The sequence below is a fragment of the Solanum verrucosum genome, unplaced genomic scaffold, assembly GCF_900185275.1.
Source record: "Solanum verrucosum unplaced genomic scaffold, falcon-dt-bn FXZP01000275.1, whole genome shotgun sequence".
Lineage (NCBI taxonomy): Eukaryota > Viridiplantae > Streptophyta > Magnoliopsida > Solanales > Solanaceae > Solanum > Solanum verrucosum.
In genome coordinates, this window is record NW_026020738.1 from 39615 (window position 1) to 51857 (window position 12243).

The 12243-nt window shown below is 34.2% G+C and overlaps 1 protein-coding gene across 1 annotated transcript; it reads left to right on the forward strand.

Moving 5' to 3' along the window:
• On the forward strand, window positions 1-801 carry LOC125812663 (uncharacterized). Its single transcript, XM_049492155.1, has 2 exons — window positions 1-8; window positions 177-801. The coding sequence occupies exons 1-2, from the start codon at window positions 1-3 to the stop codon at window positions 799-801; spliced, it is 633 nt and encodes a 210-aa protein (XP_049348112.1).
• The last annotated feature ends 11442 nt before the right edge of the window (window positions 802-12243 follow it).

Genomic DNA, 12243 nt, shown 5'->3' on the forward strand with positions numbered 1-12243 from the left:
ATGATCCGGTAAGAACCGGTTCCAGTCCGGTCCAAACCGGTTTCAATCCGGTAACTAAGGGACCGGATGGAACCTTTGGAAAATTTTGGTAAAATCGGTTCCGGTAACAAAATCCGGTAACGAGGACCGGTTCCGGTAAAACCGGTCCTGTTGATCCGGTCCTGTCCGTTTGCCAGCCTTAGTGGTGATATGGGACACTTTGTGAGAGATTGCCCTAGGACCAGACGTGGTGGCTTGCATAAGAGTTCTCAGGCTTTGACTTCCAGGGCTGCACAACCTCCAGCTAGGGGAGGTGTACAGAGTGGCAGAGGTGGTTCTCATTCATGTAGATGTGGTTCTTCTTCTGGTCGAGGTGGTGGTCGTGGAGGTTCACAATATGAGGGTGGTCGTTCTCACTGTTATGCTTTTCCGGGTAGGCCAGAGGCTGAGGCTTCAGATGCTGTTATCACAGGTATTATTTCGGTTTGTCATCGACCAGCTACTGTATTATTTGATCCAGGCTCTACTTATTCTTATGTGTCCACATATTTTGTTTCGAGTCTGGATATAGTATGTGAGTCTCTTGATTTGCCGGTACATGTTTCTACTCCTGTCGGGGACTCTGTAGTGGTAGATCGGGTGTATCGATTATGCATAGTTATCTTGATGGGATATGACACTCATGCAGATTTAAAGGTCTTAGATATGGTAGATTTTGATGTGATTCTTGGTATGGATTGGTTATCTCCTTATCACACAATTTTAAATTGTCATGCTAAGACAGTTACATTAGCTATGCCTGGAATTCCTATAGTAGAATGAAGAGGTTCACTTAATCACCCTCCTAAAGGGGTGATATCATTTCTTAAGGCTCATCACTTTGTAGAGAGAGGATGTTTGGCTTACTTGGCGCACATTTGAGATACTAGTGTTGAGACTCCTATGCTTGAGTCTATCCCAGTGGTGAGTGAATTTTCGGAGGTATTTCCTACAGACTTACCAAGTCTTCCACCTGATCGTGATATTGATTTTTGCATTGACATAGAGCCAGGCACTCAGCCTATTTCCATTCCTCCTTATCATATGACACCAGCTGAATTGAAAGAATTGAAGGAGCAGTTGCAGGATTTATTGAGCAAGGGTTTTATTAGACCAAGTGTATCTCCTTGGGGTTCTCCAGTGTTATTTGTGAAGAAGAAAGATGGATCTATGCGCATGTGTATTGACTTCGGCAGTTGAATAAGGTAACCATCAGAAATAAGTACCCGATACCTCGTATTGATGATTTATTTGATCAGCTGCAGGGTGCTTCTGTTTTCTCCAAGATTGACTTGAGATCCAGCTACCATCAGCTAAAGGTTAGGGCGGAGGATATCCCTAAGACAGCTTTTCGAACACGTTATGGCCATTACGAATTTTTGGTGATGTCTTTCGGATTAACCAATGCCCCAGCAGCTTTTATGGACTTGATGAACGGAGTGTTCAGACCGTACTTGGATTCCTTTGTTATTGTCTTCATAGATGATATATTGATATACTCCCGTAGTAAGGAGGAACATGGGCATCATTTGAGGATTGTGCTTGGGATTCTGAAAGAGAAGAAGCTCTATGCAAAGTTTTCAAAGTGTGAGTTTTGGCTTAGTTCGGTAGCATTCTTGGGACATGTAATGTCCAAGGAAGGTATTATGGTAGATCCTAAGAAGATTGAGGTAGTTCGAGATTGGGTCAGACCTGCTTCAGTTACTGAGATTCGTAGTTTCTTAGGCCTTGCAGGTTATTATCGACGGTTTGTAGAAGGGTTCTCATCCATTGCATCCCCATTAACTAGATTGACCCAAAAAGAAGTGGTTTTCCAGTATTCTGATGAATGTGAGGTGAGTTTTCAAAAGCTTAAGACTTTATTGACTACTGCTCCAATTTTGACCCTACCCGTGGAAGGAGAGGGTTTTGTTGTATATTGTGATGCTTCTCGAATCGGTCTTGGTTGCGTATTGATGCAGAAGGGGAAGGTGATAGCTTATGCTTCGAGGCAGTTGAAGGTTCATGAGAAGAACTATCCTATTCATGATTTGGAGTTAGCGGCTGTTGTGTTTGCGTTGAAAATTTGGAGGCATTATCTTTATGGTGTGCATTGTGAGGTGTTCACAGATCATCGTAGTCTCCGGAATATATTCAATCAGAGAGATCTTAATTTGAGGCAGCGGAGATGGTTGGAGTTGCTCAAAGACTACGACATGACTATTCTTTATCATCCATGCAAGGCAAATGTGGTAGCAGATGCCTTGAGTCGGAAGGCGGTAAGTATGGGTAGTCTAACCATGTTACAGGTTGGCGAGCGTCCTTTAGCTAGGGATGTTCAATCCTTGGCCAATAGCTTTGTGAGGCTTGATATTTCAGAATCTGGTAAGGTTTTGGCTTATATGGAGGCTAGGTCATCCTTGTTGGAGCAGATTCAGACTCGACAGTTTAATGATGTTGATTTATGTAAGATTCGAGACAAGGTGTCAAAAGGAGAAGCAAAAGATGCAATTCTTGATAGTGAGGGAGTTTTGAGGATAAAAGGTCGTATTTGTGTTCCTCGAACGGGTGATTTAACTAGACTGATCATGGAGGAGGCCCATTGTTCGAGGTACTCTATTCATCCGGGGGCTACTAAGATGTATTGTGACTTGAGCAGCATTATTGGTGGTGTCGTATGAAGAGGGACATAGTAGATTTTGTATCTCGGTGTTTGAATTGTCAGCAAGTGAAGTATGAACACCAAAAGCCTGGAGGTGTGACTCAGAGGATGCCTATACCTGAGTGGAAGTGGGAGCGTATTGCTATGGACTTTGTGGTAGGGTTACCACGTACATTGGGTAAGTTTGATGCTATATGGGTCATTGTGGATCGATTGACTAAGTCTGCACACTTCGTATCAGTTCAAACTACCTATAATTCAGAGAAGCTAGCCAAGATCTATATTCGAGAAATAGTTCGCTTGCATGGGGTTCCTATTTCTATTATATCAGATCGTGGCACACAATTTACATCTAATTTCTGGCGGTCTATGCAGAAGGAGTTGGGCACTCGGGTGGATCTTAGTACAACCTTTCACCCTCAGACTGATGGTTAGTCTGAACGGACTATTCAGGTTCTTGAGGACATGTTGCGGGCGTGTGTGATCGACTTTGGTGGTCATTAGGATCAATTTTTGCCTTTAGCAGAGTTTGCTTACAATAATAGTTATTGTTCGAGCATTAAGATGGCACCATTTGAGGCTTTGTATGGTAGGAGATGTCGATCTCCAATTGGTTGGTTTGATGCATTTGAGATTAGACCGTGGGGTACAGATCTACTGAGGGAGTCCTTGGACAAGGTTAAGTTGATCCAAGATAGATTTCTCATGGCTCAGAGTAGGCAAAAAAGTTATGCAGATCGGAAGGTTCGTGATTTGCAGTACATGGTGGGAGAGCGGGTTCTATTGAAGGTTTCACCCATGAAGGATGTGATGAGATTTGGAAAAAAGGGCAAGTTGAGCCCAAGATATATTGGCCCTTTCGAGATTGTAGAGCGTATTGGTGAGGTGGCGTATCAGTTGGCTTTGCCACCTGGTTTGTCGGGTGTTCATCCTGTATTTCATATTTCGATGTTGAAAAAGTATAATCAGGGTGGTGCTCATGTGATTCAATGGGATTCAGTGTTACTTGATCAGAATTTGACTTTTGAGGAGGAGCCGATAACCATTTTGGATAGGCAAATTCGAAAGTTGAGGTCGAAAGAGATTGCTTCAGTAAAGGTTCAATGGAAGCATCGTCCAGTGGAGGAGGCTACATGGGAGACCGAGTCAGACATGAGAAGTAGATATCCTCAGCTTTTTGAGTGTTCAGGTGCGTTCTATTCTTTTACCATTCGAGGACGAACATTTGTTTAAGTGGTAGGTGATGTAACGACCCGCTAGGTCGTTTTAAAAACTAGGACTATTTTGACTCTTTTCGGAAAATTTAAAGGAGTATTTTAAACTATTCGATAACTATGAGTATCTAGTTGATGAATTTTTATTAAATGAGTATTATAGTTGAATAGTTAGTGGGTCACATCCATAATTAATAGTTACCACTTGACCATGTCTTGAATTAAGTTAGAGGGATTAAACGGGTATTGCATCATAACTGGAAAAAAAATATAAGCGAGCATTGGCGGCGTGGGCAGAAGAGTTACTCATGAATCGTGCATTTCAGGTGAAACTTTCAAATTTTATAATAAAGATATATTATGTTTTTCTTAAGATTTAGTGGGATAGTATGGTGCAAAAGTGGTAGGGATAGATGTTAGTTAATTGGATTATAGTGGTAGGAGAAAATTTTGTTTGTCTTCTTCGTGTTTAGGACCTGTTGTTCATTGCTAATTTTAGTAGTATAATTGATGTAATTAATGAGGTTCAGGGAAAACATTTGGGGGTCATATTGAGGTGCATTAATGGAGGGAGAAACCCTTTTGATTCTGAGGGTCGCCACTGGTTTTGTAACTAGTGGTTGAATTCAATTGTTATTAATTATTTGTCTTATGGTAAATCTAGTTTTAATATAGTGAGATAGGTAGTAAATTATTAGATGTATATTATATGATTAGCATTGAACTTGAGATACTTGGAGGGATTGAGGCTTAACACTAGGTTTGAAATTTAGCAAATATGATTCTTGGCATATTATAATTTAATAGCATTATTAGTAATTTATATTAATTATAAACTAAATGAGGATGGCGTGATAAGAATTAATGGGTCAAAGTCTGTGATGGTTAATTATTTGTATTATATTGTTAACAATTAAATTGGTATTAGGAAATAAAAGATGGTTCCAAATTGGAAAATTTAAATGCTGCAACGTTGTGCCTTTTCTGGAATTATTAGGATAGAGGGAAAATCTTTAGGTAATAATTAGGATCCTTATTAATGACTATATTGGAAGGAAACCAGAATGTTTAGATGTTAGGTGTACTATATTATATCAATATTAGTAGATTAAGATATTTGGAGAGATCAAGACTTAACCCTATGCTTGAGATTTAAGAAAATGATTGTAAATTTAGATGAGTATTTGGGGATATAGATAAACATATAGCAATATGGGTGTATACCGACTCATTCACTTACAAAATATTGCATAATTGGTAGATTGGGAACGTTCGGAAGCTTTGCGAAAAGGGAAGGACAAATCTTGAGGGTTCGTGGCACGTGTTCGGCATTCAAGGTATGTTAAGACTTTTAGACTTCGTTGGACGACGTTTTCCTAATTTAAAGATTAAAATAAAAATGGAATAGACAATGGGTAAGGGCGAAAGATGGGGGTCTCGTACCAATGGTGTGACGGGCATTGGTACGAGTACCGGTGTTATAAAGGGAAAGCCTATTACTATAGAATGCGGATTTTAATCCGAGAATGCCAAAGCATATGGGCGTTAGCTGATATATTATTGTCTGATTATTTGTGTGATTGTGTTCTTATTTGAACCCGTATACTTGTGATGGTTGAGGTGGTTATGTATTACGTTGATACTTGATTGATTTAGATGCATTACCATTCCCTTATTTGAGATTATATTGTGCACATGCATTGACATGAAATTGAGTATAAGTTGGGCACGTGGAGATCGTCCGTGCTGGGGATGGTGAGATGCTAAGATTTTATTTTGGGCACGTGGAGATCGTCCGTGCGGAAATTGTTGATTTTATGATAGTGCGTTGAGATTATCCGCACAGACACGTGGAGATCGTCTGTGTCGGTATATGGACCTCGCGAGTCCCCCATGGGTCATGAACTCTCAATGTTTTTCCGAAGAGTATCATGTATATACGATTGAGAGAGTACTTGATATTCTGAGGCATATCATTCCATGATGTCATATTGCATTGCATCTCATGTTATCCTTCATTTATGATGATTATGTGTTTTATTGGTGGTTGGAAAGTACTTGTTATTTGATTTCCTATATTTGATGAAACTTGACTCGTAATTATAATATAGACGTGTATAAATAAATAACATATTTTTCCTTATATGAACTCCGGTCACTACTTCTTCGTTGTCGGTCTATGAGATATATTGGGTACACGTGGTTTCGTACTCATACTACACTTGTTGCACTCTTTTGTGGTGCAGATTCGATTCCGAGTACGAGCACATCTCGTGGAGCTTTTTGAGCCCGAGCTTGGAGTATCTTGGAGTTGTGGTGAGCTGCTTGGCTGTTCCGTGGCCCACACCTCCTTCTACCTTTTATCTATCCTGTTATTTTAGTATTCAGACAGAATATCCCTTATGTTTGGATTTGTCATTTAGTTTCAGACTTGCATCATATTTAGATGCTCTTGTACTCATGACACAAATTTCTTGGGTAGTATTTTAGCTTTCCGCGGTTCGTATTTGTAAGGAACTTAGTGTTGGAATTTTTACTCATTGTTTACCTTTTTACCTCATTAGTTAATCATAATTGGTAAATATGTTGGGTTGGCTTACCTATTGGTTGGGAACATAGGTGCCATCACGACTTGTGAATTTGGGTCGTGACAATAACATACAAATATGATTTTTATGTTTGCTATATGTGAAAGTTGCTCAAAAATATATCAGATAAAATGTGACAAGGGAGTACAAATTATACCTTTCTATAACAACATTCTTAACATCACCTTACTTACAAAAATCAAGTTTGTTTCTCGTAGTCATATTTTATGTCTATAATTTTTTTCTTACTTGTAACAACAACAACCATCTTTATAACAATATATTTTTTTTTGTAAAATTGCTTTTCTATAACATAATAATTAACAATTTTTTTTTATAGAAATGAAATCTCTAAGATTATTAATAAGAGGTTTACAAATTTTGACCAACTAATTTGATACTTCAGTGCATTATTATGACAAAGAATATTATTATATGAATATATATTTCCATTAAATATAATGGACTACGAAGAAATGATGCTATAACCACTTACCAAACGAAACAGACATGATTTGCTAATTTACGGATATGCGTGTGGAGCAATCCGGGTTTAGATACGTGTGAGATAGGGTGGGGCTTATTTAAATATATGCTGGTATAAAGTGAATTATATTGAAATAACGCAACTATAAAAAATAAAAAAATAAAAAAACTCATGCAGGTGCTATACACACAAATTTAAATGGTCTATAAAGATATATGGGTTGATAATTATTTTTTTTTTGACAACTGAAAATGAGTTCTCTCGATTTTTTTTTTCTTTATATAAGTAATTTTCTTATTTAAAAAATATGTAAGGTCCAAGTTATTAATATTGCTAAAATAATTTGCTGATAGAAAGTGTGCAAACCAGAAAGCATAATTTATTCTTACACGATTATCTTGTTGTATTTAATGTGATTGAGACTCTTTTATTAGAAAATTATATTTGTGTATTTGATATGAAAAAAAATAATTAAAAAATCACTAAAGAAGAAAATAATTTTCTAACTTTCTGGAGATGAAATTGATTCCACAAAATATATTGATTCACAATATTAAGTTTAAAAGTTTCATGATATGTGAAACAACTAATTAAAATTTTCAAATTGTAATTTTTTTATTTAATTATATTCTTTGCTGCTTAGTAAGGCTGTCCCTACCTCTATTTCTCTCTACCGACACTCACTATTACTTTCTCTTACAAATTCATTTCCCTTTCAAACATTAATTTACATAGGCATAATTAATTTGGTTCAAATCTGATATATATATCCTCTAATTTTAGATGTGTATAAGTAGATATTTAAATTCGTATAAAATTGAATAAATACATATATTCGTCCTCGACACATCCTATATGACAATTTGTATCCTGTGTGGTGTTCTATGTGTATTATGTTAGGTAGGATGTCTGTGTCTACTTGTTTAATTTTATACAAGTTTAAGTGTCTAGTTATATACCCCTAAAGTTGAATGACATATAAATTTCAGGTAAAATCAAGTTAAAATATGTATTACTATCTTTTATATAATCCAACGTCTTTGGATCGTTTTATTAGTAGCAATCAAATGACAATAATAATTATACTATTGTTTTATTCTTTTCATTATTATTATTGTTGTCATCTCTATTATGAGTTTGTTCTTTGTTATTTCTAATTAATTCTATGGACAGTGAGTTGTAAGGACAGTCTGGACACCATATAGGAGGACAAATAAGGGGGCCCTCCTCTACCCAGTGGCGGAGCCACATTATCATTGGGTTAATCCGAATCCCCTTCGGCGAAAAATTATATTATTTTTATATGGTTAAAATAAATTTTTAGGTATATTTAGTAGATGTCGAGCCTCCTTCGGCTACTTCGTGTGTCTATTTCTTTAGTTTTTAAACCCCCTTACTGATAATTCTGGTTCTGCCACTGCTCCTACTTGCTCATCATTAAAAGGTTAAGAGATAGGTGATGAGTGATGAATGACGAAGTCGGAATTTTCATTAATTTTTTAAAAATTATTCAAAAATAAACATACGAAAAAGTCAGGGTTTCAATAACTGCTAACTCCATAAACAAACCATTAGAGATAATTAACTTATGTTTCTTTGTTTTTCATTTTGTTTTGCTTACTAATATATATAAGGTTTTAATCGATGAATATATCACACATATAAGTAATAAAGATTCACAATTTAGCAATTTATGAAATATAGTTTTTTTTCCATATATTTGTTAGGCTTTACATTGAAAATGCTTGGTTCAATTGAATTTATGCTATATCCACCTATGCTCCCTGGCATTTAATAAGTGCCACTTTCAAAAATACAACTAGTAAAATTAATTCTAGTGCACGTGAAGTTTTATGATAAATTCGTGATAGACTAGATTGAATTTTAACCTTGAAAATCAAATCATCACTTGAAGCTAACAAAAAATCATTGTTAATTTGTCGCTAAATAGGATTAGAGATGAATTTTACTATTACAAAAATTTTACGTTACTAAATTCAAATTTTTAATACTGAATTAAAAAGGTGTATTTTAAAAGGAAAAAAAAATACCTATTATACATCTTATTTTACCATAATCTCTAAAATTCCCTATATTTTAAAAAAAAATCAAAAATCCCCTCTCGCTGATACATCTCTATTCCCCTCTTGGATACATCCTTCCCCTTTCTGATACATCATTTCCCTCTTGGATACATCTCTCCCCTCTCTGATACATTCCTCCCCTATGTATCCCAATGTCCTATCCCCTCTTTGATACATCCCTCCCCTATGTATCTGAATGTCCTATCCCCTCTCTGATACATCCCTCCCCTCTCGGATACATCCCTCCCCTATGTATCTGGATGATTGTTGATGTATTCGAAAGTCAGGTGATGTATCCAAAATCCATAAATTTTAAGGGATTCTTGTAATTTGAAAGAGTAGAGAAATCATATAATTAGCTCTTAACACTATGAAATTTATGCAAATTATACTTTTTAAAATTTGTTTTCAAATTATAATGTTCAATTTATTGATCTTTTTGCCTAACTAAACTTTATGTTAATGAAGGTTATTTTATTTTTAGAAGAAAGTACTACCTTGTTTTCTAAATGTTATAAAAGATAATATTTAGTCAAAATTAATTACCTACTAACAATTTTTTTCTTTTCAAATTTTAAAATATAATGTGAATGTAATTTACTCCACCAATTAGCATCAAGAATTTTGAGCTGTAAATATGATCTATTTAGTTTTTATGAACTTTTCCTCCACGTGACTAAGTCAAATTAAGTGATATACACACCTTGAAAAGTTAAAAATCACTTTACTTCACAACACTACTAAGATATTATCCTAAAGTCATAAATATTTTTTTTATTTCATTCGGTGTTCGATATTTACTTTGAACATTTTTATTTCGTTTGGTATTTGATATCTGCTATGTCGGTTTACATTGGCTTTGTGTTTTTTAGCAATTTTTCTAAAGCTTGAATTATTGTCGTACGAATATATTTTACGTGGTAGGATCAATTTTGAAATCTTTGAGAATTCCCTTTTACCTAACCTTAGAATAAAACTCATTATTTGTTTGGTGTATTTGTTTTGTGTGATACGACTAAATGTCTTTAGAAAATTAAACAAAATTGACTTGATGATCATTTGTATACATAGCTTGATAAGGACATTACATCTGTTGATAATTAAACTATATTATATAATAATAATATAATATGCAATTGGAATTTGAAGCTGGATACAACTAATTAGTTAAGTATTAATAATCAATTTTTTAATCGCACACTCATTGATCTTCCATTTGAATTAAGTTTCATATGGCTCATAAATATTCGATCCACAAATCTTCTTTTTGAATTAAGTTCTACATGCATGATTTATTGTCACACCCTGCATGTCATTTTTTGAGATTTATTGTGTGTCACCCACATGAGTCATGACCAAGCATTAATGGTCACCAAAACTATATTCTTCTTCTGTGTGCGCGTCACTAAGTTACTTTTAGCATGATAACAGTAATAAGTTAAAAATTAGGCTAAAACTCTATTATATTTTCATAGTCGTTTCATCAAATCATTATATCTAACATCAATTATTGTTAGAGTAAAGTAAATTAAATTGAAAAGTACTTTTAATTAATCAGTATAATTCATTTTGGATCAAATCTGTTCAATTTTACTTAAAAAAATCTCAAACTTTCTGTATATTCTTTGCAATATAATATTTTCAATAAGTACACCTAACATAGATAAAAGGTGTGTGACTTCACAAGAAGTTTAAAATGTTAGTAATTAAGTTATATTAAGATATGTGATATTACATACTCTTTGTTAGTGTAGAAATTAATGTTAAGAGGAATTAAGCAAATGTGATTACAAGAAAACCTTAAATATTTAAAAAGTTGATTTTTAACAGTGGTTGGACTTGGCGTGTTGAGGAGCAAAAAGAATACTAAAATAGTATTGGCCAATCTATTCACCTTTTTCTCTTTTAAATTTCTTGTTTGTTTGTTTCTACTTTACATAATATATATTACCCAACTAAAGTTTTATCAAGTTAAAAAGGAACTTCCTCTAGCACTAGATTATTTTAAAATTTTATCAATGTAACGTGTATATTTAAAGGGTAAACATGATTTTATACCATAGGATAAAAGATAAATATGACTTGTAACAACAAGTAATTACAAAATTATAGGAATGATCAGGGGAGATCTACGTGGAGTTTTCGAACCCTCTGAATTGTAAAAGTATATTGTGTATATAGAGTATTTTATGTCTATATATTTAATATTGAAATGCCTTAATACAAGTAAGGGGCTGGTTTAGTCTATATATGGGGTTTCAGAAACTAGTAGGCGCGCAGGTTTAAATATGGCTAGTAACATTTTTCAATGTTTAAGCTTGAAATTTGGTATAACTTATTTGTTAACACTATTTAACATGTTTTTTTAATCTCTTAACGAAAATTCTGGCTCCGTCACTGGAGATGATAGTTTAAATAACATGAAAATGCATTAGTGATAACAATTCCTACAAATACTTATGGTGTGTTCGGTAGGAAAACAAATTTCTTGAAAAACAAAAAAAATAATTTCAATCATGAAAGTAAGAAAAACAAGTTTCACAAGCGACATTCTATATTGATTGTGCTTGAACGTGCGCTCACCCTTCAATAGACCTCATATTCACGTTTAACTCACCATATAGCCCCCATCCCACACCCCTACCCCACCTCAAAATATAAATTCTTATTCACATATCAAACACATCAAAATAAATAAGAAACTCACTTATTTTCTTGAAAAACATATTCATTCATACTCAACACACCCTAATAGACAAATTAGTTTTTATTATGTTATATGTCATTTATAAATGAAGGAAATTTTAGAGTTTTAGGATAAAATGCTTATGATCATTTTAAAAGTTATAGTTGATAATAAAGGTATTATTTTATTTCATAACTAAGTTCATCATGTAAGTGTCATGTTCGATCATGACTCCAACCTGAGCAAATATTAACATTACCCAACAAAACACAAGAGTTAAGTTTTTTAATTTCGTGGGACCTATAAATTAATAAAAAAAATTTAGTGCGACCCTTTCTCGAGCTCTCCTCGATCCTTTGCCAATTTATATAAACTAAAGCCTTAATAATTCATTAAAATTTCATGGACAAATGTTGATTTGCATGAATTGAACGTTAAGATATTAATTAGTAAAAAAATACAATATCATTGCATATATATATATACACACACCCCTCTATAGAAACACTACTATATCTCCTTTCT